General features: G+C 33.0%; 2 protein-coding genes across 2 annotated transcripts in view; one reads left to right on the forward strand and one right to left on the reverse strand.

The window, feature by feature from the left end:
* The first annotated feature begins 589 nt into the window (after positions 1–589).
* On the forward strand, positions 590–5,357 carry LOC120353788. Its single transcript, XM_039438637.1, has one exon. It carries the CDS (start codon positions 4,164–4,166, stop codon positions 4,479–4,481), a length of 318 nt encoding a protein of 105 aa, XP_039294571.1. The 5' UTR covers positions 590–4,163; the 3' UTR covers positions 4,482–5,357.
* The window catches only part of LOC111049990 (myosin heavy chain 95F), a 66,449-nt gene continuing 42,438 nt past the window's right edge, over positions 1,062–25,072 (reverse strand). The window contains 10 exon segments of the mRNA XM_039438648.1: positions 1,062–6,239; positions 8,393–8,626; positions 12,193–12,310; positions 13,008–13,125; positions 14,955–15,005; positions 16,843–16,979; positions 18,312–18,620; positions 19,021–19,137; positions 20,968–22,270; positions 23,159–23,660. Coding sequence (XP_039294582.1) covers positions 6,088–6,239; positions 8,393–8,626; positions 12,193–12,310; positions 13,008–13,125; positions 14,955–15,005; positions 16,843–16,979; positions 18,312–18,620; positions 19,021–19,137; positions 20,968–22,270; positions 23,159–23,660 — 3,041 coding nt within the window. The 3' untranslated portion in view covers positions 1,062–6,087.

The raw sequence follows: 25,072 nt of genomic DNA on the forward strand, positions 1-25,072 counted from the left end.
TTATATAAGCTACTATAACTCATGATAATGCCAGTTCTTTGTAGAAGAGAAAACAAAACAGTAGTAGTAAAATTAATTGATTTGTTTCCAAAAAATACAAGCATACAATGTGTATTTATTCACAGCATACATAATAGAATAAGTGTAAGTTCGCAATTATTGAAACTACGTTCACATATGAACCTTAAGGTTTGTTTGTGAGTCGTGAGTTCGAATATTATTATTAAAAAGTGAAAATGAATAAATAGAAGAAGAAGATCAAACTCCAGCATAGATAAAACAAAAATCCTCCACTTGTGTATAAGATAGAATATAAGAATTTAATTGAAAAAAGATTTATATACTTCTAAACAAGGTAAAAATATTGGAGTAAATATTACAGATGGAAAACGAAGGATAATACTATATGAGGAAATAAAACTCTTGATAATTCTTAACTAATTTATAAAAATAGCTAAAAGAATATAGAAACTGAGAAAAAATTAATAAATGAAAATATGATGCTATATAATAATTAACTCCGCACTCATACACACACACATTTAAATACCCACACAAGCACACACACGCATGCAGGAGGGGGACACGCACACACATGAATAAAGAAGTTTATTGTGAACAAACTTTATTCTCAACTAATAAACAAAACCATCAGATGAGATTATTAATAGTTCTTACTTTGCAATTTCTTAAAATATTTCTAGTGGGGAATTGTATATATGAACATGATTGTAATAATAAAGTAATGTAATCAAACAATATCACAAAACATTCTAATACATTTACAAATAATAGGTTGATTTTGGCAAGTACTGTATGAGTAGAAATAAAGAAACATGAGTAATAATATCACATAAATATATAAATGCAATCAAAAGAATGTAAATCATCTCCTAAAGTTATTTGATATATTTAACAGAGTATAGGCTATGATACGTAAGTGGAATTTTAGACGTGATTGCTTAAAAGATGAGACACTTAATGAATTTAGGATGCACAGATAAAATGAACGAACTTATTCTAATCGTGGAATTTCTACTACACTTTTCAAGTCGATCAACAATAATAAACCCTTACGTAGAAAGGATTACAAAATAAAAGTCAAGAATAAAATCATTATTGATAAGGGCCTCACAAATTGAGAACAATATTGATGAAAATACTAATGGAATGGAACAAAAGAAAAACTAAAATGTAAATGTAATCTGCTTTGAAATATAAAGGTCACAAAAATAGATTAGTATCATCTACCATAAATACTGAAGGGATTTAGATTTATTTATCTTACTATAATATTATATGCTACTTGACTAATCTCATAGATACTCTTCTGCAATGGTTCAACATTCTAAAAATACAGCAATAGTTTCATTCGGGTATCACAACCAGCGATATATATTTTTATTTCTGATACACTCGAAAAACAGTAATATACATCTATTTAATCCATAAAATAATACGAATTTGCAACATTTATATAATATATAATGTATAATAGGCTACATATTTTCTGATATAATGATTTTTTAAAATATAATTTCGATCATACACTGTCATAAATAGCTTGAGCAGAGTAATTCACAGATAACATATATTATCATTGTATGATACTATAGTAATTGGTAATAACATGAATATATTACATAGCCTTTGGCATGTAGATAGATTGCACTATGAATTTTTAAAATATTAATTCGTAATAGAACTATATGAAAAATAATGGATTGGTTTATGGATCAGAAACATTTTGACAAGAATTATTTTTTTTTAAATATATAACACCCACAGGCATTGTCGTTATTTATTTCGCATCGTACGAAAATTTAATTTTATCATTCTTCTTTATCCATTGATTTATTTGAAAGACATGAAACAGCCGAAGAACTCAAAGTTTTTTTTGTAATTATTGAAAATTTTAGAAAATACATTAGGTTTAGGGATCTTTCACTTTGTAAAGTTGGAAACCTGGTTTTGCTAAGTCTTCGTGATTGAGTCGAATGGTCAGATGGTAGTTGGTGCTTGTTTGAATAAGAGTAAGTAATTCGTCTTCAAATCTTATTAAGTGGAGATAATTAATTTATTAAATTAATTAACATAAAATATGGTATTATATTTCTAAAACTGAAACAACTCCGGTTATTTACGCTTCTTCAAAATTATTTTCGGCAATTTATGGTTACTTCGGTGCTTTTTCTTTGGATATTTCTTGAAACTCATGAAGTATATAACTATCATTCAAACCTTCCACACATACCGTAGGCCTATACAATAAGGACAACGTGATTTGAACAGGTTGCTGTCAACATCTATTTCGAGAATAACAGTCTGAATTGTAGGTTATGCAGATAGTCCGAATTATTGTAGTTCAAAATTAACATCAACTTCTCACAGTGCACGAAGAATTCACTTGACACCAACAATCTGAGTCATTATATGGATTGTATCATCACAGGGAGAATCATCAGGTCAACAAAGGAAGCAAAGCAAAATCACAATAATACCTTCAAATCCTGCAGTGAAAGAGAATGGAAAATTACCCAAGCAGCACCAACAGGCCAGCTGAGTGCCAAGAGGGCCAGTGAGGGTGCCACAAGAAAAAGCCTACCTGAAAAGGTAGTTCCAATCTGTGAAGAAAGAGCCTGAAACTGCAGTTACCCCACCTGTCGTAAGAAAGAAGCCTAAAATGGAAAATGATTCTCCCCCTCTTCACCTCCTCCTCCACTATCGCTACCTATGTCCCCCTGAGCCAATAGGAAACCTCCAGCAGACAAAAAGCCGATTTTGAAAGAGAAGGCAGCTGAGCTAGAAACTTTGCGAGCTAGACCCAGGAGAGGTCCTGACTGGACAGATATGATGAAAGAAGTCGAGCAGGGTGCTAAATTTATTAATTTATTTATTCAACTTCCAACGATACAACACCAATTTTATAGAAAAATAACAGCGAAAAACAGATACAAGCAAAAAATATAAAAAACAATTTTCAATATTTGAATATCAACTATGTGAATAATATAAACAAAAATACAAAAACAAAATACACAAGAAAACACATTTAACAGTAGATATAGATCGAAGAGGAAATAAACATGAAAGATTAACAATGGGGGCAAACAGCAAGAAAAGGAACACTAAACTCACAGATGCAGAGCTCTCATCATAATTCTCCTGAAAGAGCCCAGGGACACCCCAACGAAATCAACTTCAGCTGCAGCAGCCTCACAACCAGAACGAAGTACTCTAGACAGTCCACTACTGTAGGCATGGGCCGTTGTGTGACAGCGTCTGCGGAAAAAAGTCCTGGAGCGTGTCCCTCTTGGATCACAGATGTCAATGCTTGCCAGCAATTCAGGGCAGTCCAAATATTCATTGACAATCTTGAAAAGAAGGACCAGGTCATTGTGTCTCCTCCTCAGAACCAAAGGTAGGAGATGGAAATGTCCCTCAATTTCTTCCACGGGAACTTCAAAGTAGTTGAAACCCATCTTGTAGGCCAGCATCCTCAAGAAACGTCTCTGCAGTAGGTTAATCTGGTATTGATGGTATGGTGACCAGAACACAGAGCCATATTCCAATTAAAACATGTCCAATGCAACGATCGTAGCGTTCCCATATTACCTGAGGCAAAAGCCAAATGACAGTTTGTTTATGAATCAGAAAAGGACAATGCTCAAAATCAACTGCTCAAACAAATTCAACAAGGAGTGAGACTGAAAAAGACCAGAACCAATGGTAGGAGTAGACCAATACTTGATGGCCTCAGAAAATTCCGCCGCCAAATGACCATAGAGGAGCAGATACAGAAATCGACTTAAGTAGCAGATGTGGTAGCTTTGGCCGCTGAACCAGACGAATTGGACGACATTGACAAAGTCAGAGACGATCTGCAGTCCGCTAAACAGATGCTGGCCCTCCAACTCAGGAACAAGGAGGGGCTAGAGAGAGAGAGAGAGAGAGAGAGAGAGAGAGAGAGAGAGAGAGAGAGAAACAAGCGGCTCATGGCTAGGCTGCTCAACTTGGGAGTTGAACTTGAGAAAGAGAAGGCTACGAAACACATTGAGTCGGAGAGGGGAGGTGCTGTGCTCCAAGTTAAAACCGAAGAGGATGAGGAGCTAGTACAAAAACTGAATTAAGAAGCAGCCGCACCAGCAGCTGTCGCTAAGGAAATGGAAGACAAGTACCAGAAAATAGTAGAAGAGCTGGACACAACACGCGCCAAACTGGAGTCAGCCTGGCTCAGGAATGAGCAGATCGAACTGCAGCTGAAGGCTTACGAGAAGGGATCCCCAGTCACTCAGATCTCTAAGCAGCCGTCATCCAAGAAGCTCGCTGCATCTATGGCTTCCATACACTTCGCTGCCCCCCCCCCATTTGAACAGGAGTCCGAGTATGAGGAGGAGACTGAGGAGAGCGAATCTGAGGAGGATACCGATGACAAGGACTCAGAAGCAGCGCAGGAGCGTAGACATCAACGCCAGATGTAATTGATGACGACCAAGGTGAAGTCCTTCAAGAGTAGAATGAACAATGCGCTAAAAGAACGACATAAAACTGAAAGACATGGCTGAACAAGAAACAACAGGATGAAACATAACATATGGTATAATATTTCTAAACCTGAAACAACTCTGAACTCAATTTATTTACGCGTTTTCAAAATTATTTTCGGCGATTTATGGTTACTTCGGTGCTTCTTCTTTGGACATTTCTTAAAACTCATTAAGCGAAAAATTTTGTATTTCTATTTTATACAAATTTAGTGTATATTCGTGACTATATTTCTTTACTGGTGAAAATTCTTAGTAAAAGTTAATGTTTTTTCTTCAATCTTGTATCAAAGTGTCTGCATGATCCGCCACAATCTAGGGCCTAATACATTGTTCCTTTTTGTTCCATTTATTGGGCAACTCCAATGGGTGTGTATCAGCATAAGCTTGTAAAGAATTAAATATCTATTATAAGGCACATTACTGCATAAGTATTTACTTAATACGAATAAAAAATACTTTCAATAACAAATGTAAAATGATTATGAATATTTTCAGTTATTTGGAGGGCATAAGTTTTGAACATCAAGTTTAAAAAGTAACTGTAATCGGCTGACTCTAGAGGAAAAATAAATTCTATGAGAATTCAAGCATTCTAATGATATGACAGCTTGTCGTAGTTTATTCTTCATCGTTATTTTATTTGTTCTTCACTATATTTATTATATTACAAAAATATAATTACTTGATAAATAATTGATTGGTACTGATCATTTGAAAAAAATATTATACATTTAATTCGAATAATATTACAAATGGAGTTTTGAATGGAGTGGCTTGTAAAGTTTAAGATTCCACTCAACTACAGTGACGCATTATAATGCATTTTACTGTATCTTCTTATGTGTCTACCTTGAGACAGTTTGAACAAAATGTATGTTGAATAATATTTTTTCCAAATAGCATAAAATGAACAGTTCATTTGAATTGACTAATTATTGATTCAGAAACATCTTTCCAAAAAATATTACTTTGTTTACATATCTATATAGTTTGATGTAAACGTATCACATGATTAGATTGCATAAAACTAATACTGTACAAGTCTTCAAGACATTTCAGATTGTAAATAATTATTATATAATTTCTAAATATACCTTATATTTTTTCAATCTCATTGGTCTCAACAGAAATACTACTTATGTATTACAGCAATTAAAAAAAAAAAAATCATATTGATTATTTATTTCTTCATCACATCATTATAAATGTCTTCAAATATATCAATTTATAGGTTACGATAATCATGTTTGAGTCGAATTCTTCAGATACTTAAGAAATTGGAATGCATTTAAAAGATGCAGGATGGTAGATTTGGGAAAAATGGAATGATAATAATAGTGAATGTTACTATATAAATTATAGTAAAGATATTTACGGAATAGAAGCATACATGATAATTCAGATGATACACTCAACCGCTTATCCAAACAACAAACGTATGAAGTTAGTTCACCCAACATGCTCTTTTGTTTTTAAAATGCAAAGATAGAATTTATCTTTATGAAGTTTACTGTTTTCCAAAATGTTACATTTGCATGAATTACTTGGCGCGATCCGCTGCTCTTACATATGGTTTGCCTCCATGCTTCTCCCATTCCCTGTTGAATTCGTGCTCCAGGATTTCAGCTCCTCTCTTCCTAGTGAGACCAGTCTCATCCAAGCTGAGTTCACACATCTGCATGTCATCCATACCTGGAACGTCATCATAATGTCAATTAGTAAATAGCAGTTGTTTTTCTTGTAAAGTTGATGGAATGTGAGCATGCAAAACTCCGGAAATAGAAAGCATAATCAATACTCATCAAACAAGTAACAGATGTAAACACATTTTTCGATACACGAAAACTCTTGGGGCCGTATTCAAAGACAATTTTTAATTGTAAAGTGAAATTTTTTAACACAATAATGGAAATCATCGTGAAGCCATTAGGCCCACTCAAGATTGAATCTTCGAATGTTTTCTCTATGATTTAACTATTTTCAGAGCAATATTTTGTTTAAACCGTCTTCAAGTTTGCCGCTATAGGCTACACTATATTATAGTAGCCTACATAGTACGTTACCTGACTTACAGGCCAATTTGATCAAAAGATGCAATGGCCGAGAGTGTAAAGGCGTGTACTCAAAAGCTCAAAACTCAGTGAATTACAAACATGATCTAGGTTCGAACCTCGGTCAGTGACATTTTTTTTTGTTGATGAATTTCGACTTTTATTAGCTATTTTTTATATTAGTTACCGTAATTTAAATTTCAATCAATTTTTTAGATATATTTTGAGACAAAACTGTGAAATATGCAATTATATTAATTTTTTAATCACATTATTTCAAAATAGTAATGAAAATTCTATTCATCCATCTATCCATGAGATATTGCACCAGGCGCAAAGCGCGAGCTATAAAAATTCAAACAATTATTCAAAATATTAATAGTATAAAAATATTGTCACTATTGTAAATTATTAATTAGTAATATTGAAATTAATTGACAGTGAAAGTTGTCATAACCAAGATTCAAACTATCAAAATAGGCTGTTTGAATTTTATTTATCTTTTAATTTCTTAAATATTGGGAAGTTTTTTTTTGGTGTGGCGAAAAATAGCGTTCGCACCATGGGCAAAAATGTATTTCCGGCTCTCAATCTTTTCTAGTCCTCGGCCTACGGCCTCGGACTTAAAAACCGATTTCGAGCCGGAAATATCTCATTTTCGGCCCTAGGTGCGAAATATACTATTTCGATACACGAAAACTCTTGGGGCCGTATTCAAAGACAATTTTTAATTGTAAAGTGAAATTTTTTAACACAATAATGGAAATCATCGTGAAGCCATTACCATCATTCCAATTCTGAATTTCAAATTTTTTGGTATTGTATCACAATTTTTTTGGACTGGCAATTAATGTGCTTTTTCCTTTAAATAGCTTTTTCTAATAGCTTCAGAGAGTGCTCAGCACAACTCCTTAGAGTTTAAATTTTTAGGACTGATCATTCCAAATTCGGTAAGAGGATAAATTCTTCATGGTATTTTTAAAAAAATGCTCGAAAATAACCTTGAGTTAGTTTTGGTCATTTTTTGAAAGTGGTTACTTTATCAAAAAATGAAATTTTAATGATATTTTTTTATTTAATCAACAATACCATGAAGAATCTTATTCATCTTCAAAAATTTCATGAATTTATCCCTTACCGAATTTTGAATGATCTTTCCCAAAAATTTGAACTTTAGGCGCTCATATTTCAAACAGTAATAATCGGAGAAGTGTTTTTCCTGAGAAAACGTTTTTATTTTGATAACTTGATAGTACACATATGAAAAAACTTTAAAAAATATCACCAGTAAAAAGTTTTTTAACCTGTTGCACAGCCTTAAGAGTAAATAGTGTAAGATGTGAAAAAATTGCTGACTCCTGCTATTTATATATTTGTTTTAGCAATCTTTGTCTTGAAAAATATACGGGTTTATGAGGAGAACCAGGTGAGTCATCCCCTAATACAAAATTTAGAGGTTTTGTTTACCCACCTCATAGACTTTGTCTGGTGGAGAGTGACATGGGAATGAAAATATTCGATTCACTTTCATCTCACATCAGAGAAATTGAGGGCTCGAAAGAGTTCAAAAAGACACTCAGGGAATTCCATATTGTATTATGTCCATATAAATTAGTATACCTCCTTGTTAGTTAATTGTTGCTTGATGTATGTTATGTGTTCTCGGTTGTGTTTGATAGATGAAGGATATTAGTAATATATTAGATAACACTTTGACGTGGCATATACTGCGAGAGCGTTGCTTCCTTCATGCAGTCGCATATGACGAACAAGTAGAGTAAAGTACGGACAGACCTGCGACAAGAAGTATAGCAGCCTTGTCGGGATGCAGCTCCATCTGGCGGGCGACGTACTGGCCGTCGAAGTGGGCGTACCACCAGCCGCGCTTGTTGTTTGCATCGTTGAGCGCATTCATGTCCACGTGGCTGCCATTGGCCAGCGCCGCCGGCCGGATGAACGGAATGCGGAAGTAGCGCTGGGTGCTCGTGTTCACCGGCGCCTTCGCCTGCACGCGCGGCGTTCTGGCTGCTGCAAAGCAAAACATGTTCAATAGAGTATTCAGAGAAATAAGAATTCCGAAAAGGAGCAGTTATCAGTTCATTACAATATTCATCAAAATAGAAATTTCGAAAAGGGAGCAGTTATCAGTAACTAATATAACTTATACTAAGGGCCGTTTGCACAGTCAAAGCTTAAACTGAATTTAAACAGCTGGTAGCTCAAACTCAAAATGAACCACATTATAACGAACGAGACTTGATATGCATTTAATCCAGTTTAAAATTAAATTTAGTTTAAACTTTCACTGTGCAAACGGCACTTAGTATATCATATTAGTGATCTATTGGACATTTAAAGCTTACATGGGCAAACATTGCCTATGCGTAAGCCGAAGTTAAGTTTGAATAAATAGATACTATTGGAGAAAAGAAAAAATAGAATCTCAAGTAAGTAATGCATTAATTGGGGGAAAAGATAAAAAATGAAGATATAATAGAGTATTTGAAATGATGAGGAGAAAATTGATTTGACGGTCTCGGCTGCCTAAAAACAGTCATTAGATCATGACAGAGGCTCTCTAATCAGGTATGATCTGAAGTCACCAGACCTTAGGAAGCCAGGTTGCACGATATTATTATTATAATTCATCGGTTGCGACCTGAAAACTCTTGACACCAGACCTGAGCCAGCCAGACCGCTCGACATTATTATACAGAGTGAGCCATATAAATGGGAACCCTTCAATAAATTGGAGACTATTGTAGATATATAATACTGTAACTTTCAGGATAAGTTATTGGTCAAATACCTTTTGACGTACAACTGAATTTCAACCCGTCATTTTGTGGTAGATCATTTTCAAGGCATTTTTAAAACAGGAAAGATAACATCAATTGAAATGTTCTATGATACTTGTTAAAAAATGAGGGGCTCAAATATTTTAAACGGAAATACCCATTGTGTGATACATCATTTTAAAGGGCTTTTCAAAACAATAAAGATGACATGAATAGAAAAATATTCTATGATAATTGTATCCAAAGTGATTGATGGCTGATTGAAATTTTACCAATCATTTCTTTAAAAACTAAAAATTCAATCAGCCGCCATTTTTGATACAAGTATCATAGAACATTTCAATTGATGTTATCTTTCTTGTTTTAAAAAGGCCTTTAAAATGATGTACCACACAATGGGTGGGTTATGAGGGGTTGAAATTCAGTTTTACGTCAAAAGGTAGAGTATTTGACCAATAACTTATCCTGAAAGTTACAGTATTATATCTACAACAGTCTCCAATTTATTGAGACTTATAAATAATTTACTCTGTAAATTATTTTTCGCCACACTTGGATGTAATGAGCTGGTTTACGTGCGTCATATGGAGGCCGAAAGTGATTGTTTTCCGACCAGGCCGGTAAAACTTTACGGCCCTAGGGCTGTAAAATGACCTTGAATAACAGCTGATCGTGTCCGATCTCACAAAAATCATAGAGAGATAATCTCATAATGACTGTAATAATCTATATAATTATGTATCGTGAATCGCGGTATTATGTCTATAATAATATATTTTATAAATTACTGTTTCATAATTTAATATTTATTATTGTGTTTTTGATATCAAACAATAGAATACGATGATATATCTCCATAGCCTCAACAATATAATGTTGGCTACATTGTCCATTGTCAGAAAGGTACGTATCGCAAGTATTTAAAAGTGAAGAATCGAATTTGAATTCAAAGTACAATAATTGTATAATATTTAAAAGTGAGGTAGAGTAATAATTGTTTCTTTTTTATTATCGAATTCCACTTCTTAATGCAATACAATCAACAATAATAATAAGCAAATACAGCACAGATCTGAAGTTTAAGGTAAGCCTACTGGTGAAACTCAGCCTTGACTGAAAAATTCCTAGTAATTTTTTCGTAATTCATTATTAAAACTTTTAGATAATTTTTCTTCAATATTAAACCATATAGAGAAAACATTAGGCCCACTCAAGATTGAATCTTCGAATGTTTTCTCTATGATTTAACTATTTTCAGAGCAATATTTTGTTGTGAAAATGCCAGCAAACCGGCTTCAAATTTGCGCTATACTCTATTATTATAGTAGCCTACATAGCCTACGTTATCTGACTTAATTCAGAGTGAAAATTTTATTTTGAGACAGATAATAATAATAATTTTAATAATATAAGTCATGAGCCAAAGTCTGTTGTACGGTACGCTTTTTAGGAGTGAAGTAAACTTTTTTAGAAGTCTAGTATTACAGTATTACGTGTATGCTAAGGGTTATCAGTCAGGCCCCAACGTTCAACAGTACGGAATGGCCGAGAGCGTAAAGGCGTAATACATCAGTCAGAACTCAAAGCTCAGTGAATAACAAACATGATCTAGGTTCGAATCTCGGTCAATGACTTTTTTTTTGTCGATGAATTTCGACTTTTATTACCTATTTTTTATATTAGTTACCGTAATTTAAATTTCAATCAATTTTTTAGATATATTTTGAGACAAAACTGTGAAATATGCAATTATATTAATTTTTTCATCACATTATTTCAAAATAGTAATGAAAATTCTATTCATCCATCTATCCATGATATTGCACCGGGCGCAAAGCTCGCGCCTAATATTAATAGTATAAAAATATGGTCATTATTGTAAATTATTAATTAGTAATATTGAAATTAATTGACAGTAAAAGTTGTCATAACCAAGATTCAAACTATCAAAATAGGCTGTTTGAATTTTATTTATTTTTTAATTTCTTATATATTGGGAAGTTTTTTTTGGGTGTGGCGAAAAATAGCGTTCGCACCATGGGCAAAAATGTATTTCCGGCTCTCAATCTTTTCTAGTCCTCGGCCTACGGCCTCGGACTTAAAAACCGATTTCGAGCCGGAAATATCTTATTTTCGGCCCTAGGTGCGAAATATACTAATTATTATTATCATTATTTTAGTTGAGACCAGTTTTTACATCTATCGAAAATCAAAAATCGATAAAACTGATGCAGAATAGCTAGAACTATTTTATTGAAGCAAAAAATTGTTTCTTGACCAAATTTTGTATTAAGAAAGGGGTTGAGTCTTAAATTTTGATCTATTTTTTCTACAATATTATCTAAATAAGGGAATTAGCAGTGAGAAAAAAAAATAATATGAAACTTCAATCTGACAGAGCATTGAAAACCTATAATATATCTTACATTACGTTTCAGTAGCTTAAAATAAACTTGAACGTTTGAAATAAAGTTTGATGTACAGCACCGAGTATCCCGCCACAGTACCATCTGATTGTTTCTACTAGCAGAAACAACAAAAGCTGTTATTATAAAAACGTGAATTCCTCTTAGGTTTTGCACAACCCGCTATTTACTTTTTTTTTCAATAAAAATCTTCATATCAAAATGAAATAGTTGGACCTCATGTAAAATCTACCGATGGATACACTCCGATGGATACCGATGGATATACAGTCAAAATGTTCAATAAAGTTGATGAGTAGACACATTCATAAAAAATATAAATTTTCTATAGTAGGATATTGTAACAGTAAAGGGAAAATTGGATGAGTACCTGCATCCATAACCGAACGAGGTGCCCTCTCATTCTCGTCCATTGTGGTGCGGCGCCTGTTCTTCGCCTTCCACGCGTGGTACACCTTCAACCGTCGATGGAACTCAATCCTACAAGCCTGCACACATCAAATCAATAGATTCGCAATGCAGAAAATTATTGGAATATAATTTAATGCAAAAATATCAACATAATATATTACTACACCCAAGACTACTTTTGAAAAACTTGATATTTCTGGCTGAATAATTTACGAAATCAGCATAATAAAAGCAAGAACCAGACGCAACTCAGTAACCTCAATTAGGCAGTCACAATTCTGAAATCACCTCCCTCATTCTGATAAATAGTCCAATGGAGAATTTGCAATCATTTTTCTAAGATCTCACTCTGTAAGATATTTATACGAAATATTAATGAGAACCATAATTGATAAAACTATGAATTCAGCATTGAAAAATAGAGATTGTCCATTTGTTTAAAAAACGTATTTCTTTAAAATTCTCAGTTAAAAGAAAAAACAATTAAGATTCATTGTGAATTAGTATCATAACATGAAAATTAGAGCGTTTTGAAAATGTTGTGCCATTTCAATTTGCAATGAGAAATACGTCATTGTTATCACAGACTACTATCCAACTTTTCCAAATAAATGAAAAAGTGCTCTCGACAAACAAAGAAACGTGAGTAAAGGACTTGATGGAAAATAAAGTTATGTAAAGAACAAAAGTATTAACTATCGAAAAAGTTTTAACTTATTAGGTAATAAAACTAATAACATGATGAATTTGAAAGAACGGTGAGAAGATATTTACCTCCAATAATTCAATATCACAGGATGTATTGATTGTGTCTCTTAGCTCTGAATACTTCCATTTTGAAAGATCATACTTGGAATTATTTTGTGCTTGCTGGGCACGAACATTTTCTGACCTATAAAAGCCAAATAAATAATTGAATAACAATAGGCGATTCAGAAAATATTTTCAGAGTCAAGACATATAAACTCTCATAGAAGAAAGGTAAAAGACGAAGATTTGTCAGTTACCAGTAAACTGAAAATTTGAAAACTGCTAGATTCTTTTGATTCACTGAAAGACAAGAATGAAATTCAAGATGAAATGAAATATTATTGTCTAGCGTAATAGTTGAATTGCTTTAATTGAATTTTTAATGCAATTTGAACATTTGAAGATTATAGAACTAAATGTGATGAAAAAATGAACAAAAAATAGAAGAAAAACATGAAAGACAAACAAGAAATTGATTGAAAATAATGAGAAATGGAAGCAGACAACAATGATACAATAATTACATCAAAAGAAAAAAACAAATATACAAGATAAGAAATTGTGACAAACGAGAATTGAGAAACCGTTAACTAGATGACAGATAGAACATAACTAGATAAAATTAAAATATACTAGGAATGATAGATTTTTTATGATAAACTAACAGGATCTAATAATATTTTTAATTTGAAATAAAATGTTTCAATTCTCCTGAAAATACAAAGAGTATAGAATAAAATTAAAGAACAGTAAATTTCTTGTCCAAGAAAATGGTTGGGTGAAATGTACAAAGATTGATAACTACCCAGACTATTCTGGAATCGTTTAGTTGAATATGATTTGCAAGATTGAAATAAACATTAACGTAAAAATATAATTATCAAGTGAATGCTTCAAACACAAGAAAGTGATGAAAAATCTAAATAAAATGTGGAAGAAATAGTGAAAAATGCAAGTTGAAGATAGTGAAAAACAATGAACAAATTGCATAATTATATCAAGTGAATCGTGATAAATTTAAAACTAATGAAATGTGTTTACGAAAAAATATTTCACTCTAATAGTCAATGGTGAACTAGAAAAATAGTGAATAATAGAGTAATGAATCTCATTTCTGAGAAATCGGATACTTATATCTGAAATATTCATTCATGTCACCTAAACAATGCTCAATTTTTTATAACTCAGACTACAAAATAATAACTGAAATAAAAAATTTGAAAATGGTCCAAGTTCTTCCAATTGTTCTTCTAAAGTTTATAAACAATCATTGAAGGATCACAAAAATAATGGATTACGATAATAAATATAACACTGGTGTTCTCACACATTTATTATTTATTGTAAGAGTGTTCTAATTGCATTTTAAAGACTATCAATTTATAGAAATTCATGACAGTAATTTGATTTTACAAATCACTGAATCAAGATATTCTGTCCTAAATTTCAACTATCTGAGAAAAAATATTATACAGTTATACAATATTGATATTGCATTTCAATAATGAACATTTGATGATAATTTGCTGTTGATACTCATTTACAATCGTCTACCTCTGAATGAATAGGGTATAAAGCATGCATAGTACAGTATACTGTATATCATGGATATCAATAAGACAATTATTATTTTACAAGTTGATAATCTTCAAAGTAAAAGTAAAAAAAGAAAAAAACAAATATACAAGATAAGAAATTCTGACAAACGAGAATTGAGAAACCGTTAACTAGATGGCAGATAGAACATAACTAGATAAAATTAAAATATACTAGGAATGATAGATTTTGAAATGTACGGAGAAGTATGCATTGAAATGTATTAATAATTGAAACTTCAAATAACCTATCCTGAACAAGAAAATATACTCATAAGAGTTGAGATCACCGATATCTTCAAGATTTTTAAGCTTAATCCATTTTTGAAAGAAAATTATAATTAATAATGGATAAGTGCTAGTGCAGTGTAAATACCTGTTGAGCTTGTTATTGGAGGTGGAATGTGACATCTGGACCCCAGAGAACCTGACACAAGCAGCACGACACACAGCAACGTCAGTGTTTAGAAAGTACAGTGCAAACCATGCCAACAGCAATTTCAAGCCACAATACAATATCATTAACTATGTAACATCATACTTACGCCAAAAGTTCTGATTCTAGCCACAGGAAAGATAAGCTTGTAAAGTACAATACAATTTTGGTCTATCCCTTTGAAAATATATACATTTTGTGCAACTTCTTTGTGAACAAGTCTAATTAATTAATTTATTTTGAAATATATTAAATATAACATAGGCCTACATTTGATTATATCTATAATGGAAAAGATTTGAATACCTAAAAATGGTTTGGAAAATGATTCAGCAGTATGAACTCCTTTGATAGTTAACTGGAAATTTCACAACTTGAATTGACATTAATTCACATAATTTAGAATTCAATATAATAAATATCACATACATTAAGTCTTCCTTTTTTCAGTTTAATAGTTCCACGCTCTTACGTTCAAGTAACTACTGTCATAGAGAAAAGATAGAATAAGAAGATATCCCATGGTATAGGGCGTTTTTGTTCCAAATTTCACTTTCAACTCAAGCCAATAGTCCTAGTAGTTCTTTTTCGTAAAGCTATGTGACGCTAGTAGTCTATCGTACTGTGCCGTTTTTACACTCTAACCTGGCTAAAAGAGTAATAATAGTCAGTAGTCGACTGTAATGGGCTTGAGTTAACAAAAAATCGGCTTGAAATTGGAACATAGTACGTGAGATAAGAAGCTATGACGTATAATAATATTAATAAAATTAGTAGAATTGATGGTGATGTTGTGAGATCTCTCCATAATAAGAAAACAAAGATATTGTCAAATTTCACTAAAAATTTATTAAAAACTTTAAAACAGTACCATGGTTTCACGTTTACCAACGCATCATCAGCTGTACTGTACGCATCATCAGATGCGTTGGAAAACGTGAAATCATGGTCCTGTTTTAAAGTTTTTAATAAATTTTTTGTGAAGTTTGACAATATCTTTGTTTTCTTATTATGATAATATTGTAAATTTACAACAAGTTTAGGTAAACAAACAGTTTTGTAATAAGTGTAAGGACATCTACTCTAATTAGTGTACTATCATGTAAAATTTCAAATAAACTAAAATACTGATAGAAAACTTTTGTAAATTGTGGTTTTGATAACAATTTTTGTTCATAGTACCAACAAAAGTCTTTAAATTTTAATGTTACTATTGAGTTAGGGAATGTCACGCATATTGGGAATCGAGTCAATAACCAAATCAGCAATTACCAATTACATACAGAATTTGCAAATTCCAACTGATATAAAATTAATTTCAATTAACATATTGATTGAATTCGATAAAACAATATTTAATTCTCTTCATTTTTTGACATAGAGAATATCAGATAAAGAAATCGTAAAAATATCAGAATATTTTTTCAAATCCTAATAGAAGTTGATGGAATTTTAATTTGTTACATTGAGGAGGATAGATTATAACAAAATTCAACTGAAATTGATCAACTACTTTTTTTTGAACAATTTCTATCAAAATATTGGAAAGGAACAGTTTTGAGCTGATGAGCCTGTTGTCCTTTCCCAATCATTCAGATTGTAATGAATAAATATACGAACGAAAAAAAAATAACATTAAGACATTATATTCATTGAATTACATATCCGAATAATCCGTTTCAATTTGAATTATTATGATTTATCAAATTATAGATAATAATACCATGTTATTCTCCCAATAATAAGCAAAGCAAATTATTTCTTCACAGAAATATTAGTGGGTATTGCATATTGATATGATTTGAAAAGTATGAAAAACATAGAATACCTTCTTGAGGGCGGAGAAAGGTCCTCTATCTGTCCGTTTGTCTCCTGGGCCAGACGCAGTGCCAGCTCGTGATCTCGCCTCTCCTGTTCCAGCTGTTCTCTGAATAGTGAATCCTCTTGGGCCTCCATTTCGATTTGCTCCTGCAAACAGAAAGGTAATGAATTATTATCGTATTAATTAATGCAACAGGAGGTTCTGCACTCGTACAAGTCGTTTGGCACTACAAATAGAATAATCAAATATCAATTGGGCATAAAAACAAAAACCTAAAATTAAGTGATTGATGATGTTTTCCATGATGAAACACTTGATAATGACACTGTTGATAATAGAACACCATTTCTCAGTCGAAAAAGTAAATTCATTTAAATATTAACTTTAAAAAAATACCAGCTGATCTTTTTCACCAATCATGTATTAGATTCTAGGCCTACACTGCGACCTTGCAATATCGTAGGCCGGGGCCTTGTATTAGAGGTGGCTATGATAACATCAACAGATGATTTCAAGAAAAGTATTATTAATAGTTATTTGTATATCTTGAGTGAAAAGTGCTGTTTTTCTCCCTGAGGGATCAACAATTTTCCTGAGGGAGAAAAAACATTTTTCACTCGTGACATATACATTTTTCCTCCACCTACATTTTTATAAAAACTGCAAATAAAATAATTTTTAATAACGTACGTGAGCAAACAACATAATCTAAAACGTAAACAGCTGGACTGGCTTGTAATCACAGTTCTCCACCGACAGCGCTATGCGCTATCTGTCGGCAAAAGTTGTAATAACAATGGCCTCCACAACTACAACTATGAAGTTCCCATTTCAAATTTGATTAGTTAATGAGGAATATTCGTTGGCTGGTATTTTAAATAACATGGAATATAAAAAAAATATTTATACATTTTTTTTAGTATAGTGATATGAAGTTTGTAATAATTGTAGCATACAAACATAAATTTCATATATTGATCAAATGTCTGGTTGAGGTATTGGATTTAGTTGGTTTAATGACTACTCATCTGAGCTTAGACTTTCTAACCTATTTCAAATGTACGTTTTTAAAATAGAGATGCTTCCCATGTTATTTAAATGGAGTTACTTTTACGCTCTAGGGAGTTTTTCTGTTTTTTCCTCCCGAGAGCGAAAAAGTGTCACTTTAGTATTATGTTCCAGGGAGTAAAGTAAGCACTTTAGACAGGAGGTGGAGGAAAAAGTGTTTTTTATGTTCTCAATGCAATCCACCACGAAGCACTTGATGATAGAGAATTGAAAATGGTCTCAAATTGTGAACCAGGATTTTTCCTATCACATGCATTAATTTGCTCCACTATTTGGCATCCAATTACATGCAACACTCTCTTCGCCGCTCCACAATGCTTTCACCGTTGCTAAGTTGAAAGGTTTTAAGTGAAGGATTTGTGAGATGCAAACGCGTAACTAGTATGCACTGTTTGTAGCCAATTTACAAAGTCAATAAGGTATAGACTTGGAAAATGAATGATTCTCCATTGTACGATTATCTTCAATAGCTAGGAAAATGGAAATGCAACTTACATTTTTCTTATATCAGCTTCCTCCTTTTTCTTCTTGTCTTCATCTTCTTTGCGCTTTCTCTCATTCTCCATCTCAATTTGTATTTTCTTCAGGCGTTCCTGTTCATCAGCGCTCTTCTGCTCCTGCAGCTTCTTCTGTAAACTTCCCATTTGACTATTTGCCTTGTTCATCAGTTGAGTGTACATTTGGTTCACTTCATCCGCTTTGATGTTAGGATTTATCTGCAATAAATGATTGAATTAAATATTAAGGCTGATATACATCACAAATAGTGATTGATAATGTTATCCATTACAGTTTCGATATTGTGAAGCAGTTAGGAAAATAAATACAAAATACATACTGTACTCACAAAATAAAGCTTTAAAATTAAAATTAAAATTGTTGTAAAATTGAATTAAATAGATAGTACTTTTCACAATTATTACGTGAAAAGAATAGGAATGAGATTTCAATTGATGGGGAGCCTTTCTGTTTTATTATGTAACAGGAAATATAAGCTTTTCAGTTGATGCTCTTCCGTGCCCATCAAAGCACAGACTAAACATAAATATCTCAAATTATTTTCAAGAATATCTCGAGTCTTCTATTTTATATTGAATAATTTTCAAAGAATCTTACCTTTATTTTATTAACAGCTGAATGTAAATCGTTTTGCAAGGCTTTAACTTCTTTAATACTTGATTCTTTCTCTTTCTTCAACTGAGAAATAATTGACTCCATTCGTACCAGCATTGACTGAAACAAGAAGAAAAGTTATGATATTTTATGAGCACGAAAAGTCAAATTGTGCACTAAACTTCAATCAATAATCATTAATCAAATCAATATTGAAGGCATATCGTCATTGAAAATTTGTGATACAACTTGTGTTTGATACAAACATGTGTAATAGATAAACTTGTAATAAGCAGTGAGAGGAGGAAGCATTGATTGATTCTGCATGCACAAATGATCAGTCAAAAAACGAGCCTTGCAGCCATTGTATTAAACATATCTATACAATAGACTAGTCTATTGTATTAAACCTGGTCGTGTGTCCTCCAAAGCTGGTATTAATAAATGAATGTCGGACATATTGATGAAAAAATATCAGTTTTAGTGAAATTTGTGCTTAAATTTCTTATTCGTACAGATTTTCTATTTTCAACCGAGGCTGATTGACGTATCATAATCCTATCCTATATTATTAAACGAGCGATTTCTGTTTAGATGTTTTCATGTTTATATATATATATATATATATATATCTGTATGTGACCGGATCTCGAAAACGGTTCTAGCGATTCTCACGAAATTTGGAACAAAGTAGGTTTATGATATGAAAATTCGATTGCACTAGGTCTCAACCCTGGGATAACTCGCTGAAGGACATTAAAAGGATAAATACGTCCTTGGAAAACAGCTGGAAATTTTGTCGTATGTCGATACAGTAATGGAAGTGAGTGAACGAGTGCATGTGTGGGATCATTCAGCTGATCTCACGAGAAGAAAAATTCAGCAGAAGAAACTTATTTTCGTTTATTCCTCTTTTTTTTAGAAAACATGTTTACTTCAGAAAGTCCAAAATAGTAATTGGATGCTGTTAGTGTAGAATAGTACATAGTATTGTACTATTCTTACAAATATTGTACCAAACATAGTAGGGAAATTCACAATGTTGTTTTAGCCAGCTCAAGTGCTATTATTTGATAACTCTGGATTGTGAACGCCCAATCTAAAACCATCTGCTATTAGCTAACTGCAGTAGCGATCCAAGCGGATAATTTGTGTAACTCAGTTAGTTTGAAAAAGTAAGATTATAAACATATGGTTGCCGTTTTAACAGAGATAGCTAGAGTTAGAGGACTCAAACCTGCGCTATCTGCTATCTCGTCTGTTATTTTTTTTCTAACGTACCACTATAGCATTGAGTTAACACAGACTTAGCAAATAGCTGGAGTTAGCGAATAGCACGACTTAGCCAGCTGACTCCAACATTGTGAATACCCCTACTATATCATTCTAAATCGAATTCATATTATATCTATTTGTAATTGATGATGTGTTTGTTTTTTGAAGAGTTAATATAAATTGTTATTTTTATGAGTGATATTAGCTTAACCTAGATTTTGATTTTGGATGTAGTCTGTTGAAAAAGCCTGCCCTCATATAACTGTAAAAATAATTGTACCACTGAGAAAATAAATAACTATAAATTCAATCTTTCGTTACAAATTGTGTATGCTTTTACACTCCAGAGCAAAGCTCGGTCCCCCGATATTTATATACAGAATTGATACAGATGTGAAAAAAATCATAATTTACTTCACATCAATTGAATTAATAGTTCCAAGCAAGAGTTAACGGTCATTTCGTGAAATATATAAATAAGTGTAGGATTGTATATTACAGTTAGACTGAAACTAGATAAGTTTACACCGGTGCAATAAGAATATTTAAAAAAAAAAATCAGGAAACAATTCTCTGTCTTATTATGTTTACGTCGTCTATAGCATTTGAAGTTGAGATGCCAAAAAATGCCAAATTTAGGAAATGATTAATCTGAAAATTGATAATGTGACTCACCTGTAGACTATTGATTTTTCCAATGCCTTTGTATCTTGGCCGATGACGTTTCTTAGCCAGATACATTCGTATATTCTTCTGTATGACAATGTGGCACTCTCGCCGGTACTTGATTTTGTTGGTCAACTTGACACAGGACAGGGCGCACCACTGTGTCTTCTTCCAGCGCGACACGAGCAGCCACTTCTTCACTTTGGCCACCATGTTGGCCAGGTTCTCAGGGTCACTCCTCATGATTGCATCGAATTCGGCGAATTTGCCAGGCCGGAAAAACACCTTCGACACACCGAAGCGATAATCGTTCTCGTTCATGCCGAGTGCTCGGAACAGAGCTTTGCAGAACAGACGCGGATCCAGTCTGGCCAGCTCAGGCGGCAGGAACTTCTTGTACATGTCGTAGAGATCGGTGAACTGAGCCCTTGATGGGAACCCTTGCTGCATCAGTTCTAGAACACTAGTCATTCCCGAGCACTGAAGTTGAGACAATATTGAACCACCTTCAAATTGATGGTCCACCATTTTCTGGTTCGGTTTGATGCACCTTATAAAGTTTGTACCAGTGCTCTTCAACTTCTCCATCAACTCACTCAACTGAGATTTGAACTTTGATCCGACCGAAATGAATGTCAGTTTGCCTTTCAAACTTCCACTGTTACTGGTGGCGAACAAGCTTTGCAAGAATGGGTTTTGACTCTCCTGGATCAGTCCTTCAAGAGAAGCGTGCAGTGCATCGTTGTTCTTCTCGATGAACTGATTAGTTTGGTAGCAAACAGCACCTGCAAAGTGACGGACCAGGAATCCTTCATCGTCTCTGATCTCGCGATGGACTTTCAGACGGGATGTTCTGGGTAGAGCTAACCGGAAATGATTACCCCAGTTCTTGTGAACTTCCGTTGTGAAATGCGCAGCACAATGCTTTGGAAGTTTTGATTCCTCATCGAGAAGACTGAATATTCCGTTCTGTTTGCCTTCAATAAGATCAATACAATCCTGATTATCGACAAACTCAATCTTCTTCACTTGTAGACCTTCCCGAGAATACAACTCTTGTTCATCTTTCAAAATTCGTTCATTGAAAAACTGCTGCAGCTTTTCATTACAATAGTTGATGCAGAATTGTTCGAAGCTGTTGACTGTGAAGTACTCAAAGCCTGCGATATCCAACACTCCGATGTAGTAGCTGGATGCCTTGAACGGGATGCTCTTGTTTATCCTGAACACTATGTAGTCGAACAGTTTGCTATACATCGCCTTGGCTAGAGCATCTCTCGCGTTATTAGCCTCATACACTTTCAATGGAACCCTGAAAAAAACTTTGAATTAGATTTCATCTCTTGAGTTAAAGAGCTAGAAAAACGTTGTAAGAGACTAGCAATATAACAACCGTAACAGAGACTACTGGTAAGATTGATTCATTCAAATAAATTTCAATTGAAGAGGAAAACAAAGAATTAAATGGGGATTGAGATATTCATTCAACAATATATGGCTTCAATAACGTTATCGAAAATATAAATGGGAAATACCTTTTTTGAAAATATAAACGTCAAAGATAAAAATAGTTACCGTGATAACTACCGTAGTAACATTTTTTTAAAATAAGAATAAGAGAGAGAACAAAAATAACAGAAAAGAAAAATTCAAATTTCCAAATATAGTGACAATAAAATAAAATATTTTTAATTACAGTAGCTATGATGTGAGAAAAAATCGTGCAGGCATTGGAATATTGAGTTCATCAATATTACTATTTCAAATTTGCAGTTTGTAGCTCACCGAAGTTATGATTAGCCTATACTGATCATACTAGTTTAAACGCTGTAGATTTTTATGATTATTGTGAATTCGAAATTTTCAGTACACTAGAGCTATCTTTACTGACACATAGTACAAACTATTGAATAACAATTTTACTTTTTAAAACATTCATCAGGTTTACAAAATCTGGAGGTACGGTTACTGTTTTGAAAATGGAATCTCACTAGATTATAAACTAATAGTTCAAGAGGGATGAAAACTTCAAAAGAGAATTCTTAAAAGGTTGATTGATTGATATCAAAGTTTAATACTGAGTGATTGATTCATAAATACATAGAATTCAGAAATACATAATAATATAATAGGAATGTGATTTTCAAAAATCACATAGATAATATCAAGGCAGAGGTTACTGGTTGAAAGACTGACTCACATGATAACAGTTCCCTTGAGTCCGCCGCGGTTGGTCATCATGACCTTTGAGACGAGCGCCTGCCGGAGCTCCTCGGGGTCAACTGCCATGAGCTTGGCCGCCGTCTTCAGGCTCCACTCGCTGCCCGAGGTGACTCGCGAGCCACCCTTGTCTCTCTGCTGCTTACTCTTATGATCATTATTCAACAGCTTTTCAGTTCTGCTACTTGTGAAATATTGTGTACAACCGTTTCGCAGATAATGGAAGTCATCGGGCTTTGATATGCTCAGCTTGGTCCTGACCGCTTCTGGAGCACCGGCACACAGCAAATAGAAGATGTGGTAGTTTCTCTCTTCGGGGCTCTGAGTGCATATTCTGGATTTCTCGAGAAGGTAATGAGAGATGTAGCCTCCAACCACGGAGCATTTCGAGTCGAAGTGCACTTCCATAAATTTGCCAAATCTGGATGAGTTGTTGTTCCTGGTAGTTTTTGCATTTCCAAATGCTTCCAAAACCGGATTGGCTTTAGGAAGAGAAACTTCATTAATACTTATGCTCAAGATTAATAAGAATATCCATAGACTACATTAGATATAGATTACTATTGTTCGATTTTGAAATACTTATTGGAATCAGAATTGAATATCAATATAGATAAGTAAAAAATAATGTTTTAAATAAACTTCACGAAAATGTCATCCATCTTTTATAAACTACACAGGATAAAAAAGTACTCGTACAAAATATAGTTTAATTGCTAATAAGAACAAAAATAAAAGTATAGTACTCATGATCTTCACTCAGCTTCATTCAGAATTCATAATTTATAAAACGATTTACTACTTCTCATTATAACTAGATATCTCTTGATTATTGTATTTCAAATTTTTCTATGTTTATCAGGTATTATATTTTTCCTTTAATTTTTTTGGAGAAATATTTCTGCCTAATGGAGTAATTTTTTCATGAAATTGCAAACCATCGGTTATGTAGGTGAGAAAGGTATTGTGTTGATGAAGCTTGAAGCTATTAGTATCTGCTTCTTTGCAAGAATATTATGTTTAAATATTTTACCAGCCAAATCTTATCACTCTTCATTAATAACTGCCAACCGACAACTTAAAATATTACTTGAGAAAGCAAATTGATTTTCAACAATAGAAATAAATTCCAATTCTATATTGTGAAGTTTCCATAGTTTGAAACTCATGGGTAAGTGGGAACATATTAAATTAGAGAGTTGAATAACTTTTAAAAAAACATTGATATATAATATAATAGAGAAAAGAATTGGCTTATACACGTAAGGGATAGGAAATTCATGAATGACGCATCATCGCGCATCAACTACTGGACTGATTCACTTGAAATTTTACATAAAGATTCTGAATTTACTGAGGATGGTCATAGACCTATTTTCATTGTTATTAATCAATTAGTTCTAACTAGCAGGTAACCAACCCATGCTATCTTGATGAGTTCGAAATAGGCGTATAGCCACCCTCGGTAAATTAAGAATCTATACGTAAAATTTCAAGTTGATCAGTTCAGTAGTAAAGACTGATGCGCCATCAGTGAATTTCCTATCTTGTACGTGTATAAGCCAATTCTTTTCTTTATTATATTATAGATTAAATAATTAGAACAAATTTAATTTGTGATTCTAATACGCAACTATAAAGCCCAACCCAACAGGACATACTCCAAAAGTAGCACCAAAAGTAGTATCAACTAGCTTAGTTGATAGCGCACGAGGTTCATGAATCAAAGGTTGCAGGTTCGAGACCTATCAACCTCTTTTTTTTCGTTTGAAGTTTCCAACTCTTATAAAGATTATCCACGTAATTTTGAACAAAATAATAAAAAAATAATCAATTTTGTTATTATTCCTTGACATAAGGAGATTGCATTATTTTACAACACCAAAATTTTGTT

The sequence above is a fragment of the Nilaparvata lugens genome, chromosome 1 (genome assembly GCF_014356525.2).
Source record: "Nilaparvata lugens isolate BPH chromosome 1, ASM1435652v1, whole genome shotgun sequence".
Classification (NCBI taxonomy): Eukaryota; Metazoa; Arthropoda; class Insecta; order Hemiptera; family Delphacidae; genus Nilaparvata; species Nilaparvata lugens.

Bases quoted from the DNA above. Each gene is read 5' to 3' on its own strand.
- LOC120353788 (XM_039438637.1), top strand. From the start codon at position 4,164: ATGGAAGACAAGTACCAGAAAATAGTAGAAGAGCTGGACACAACACGC.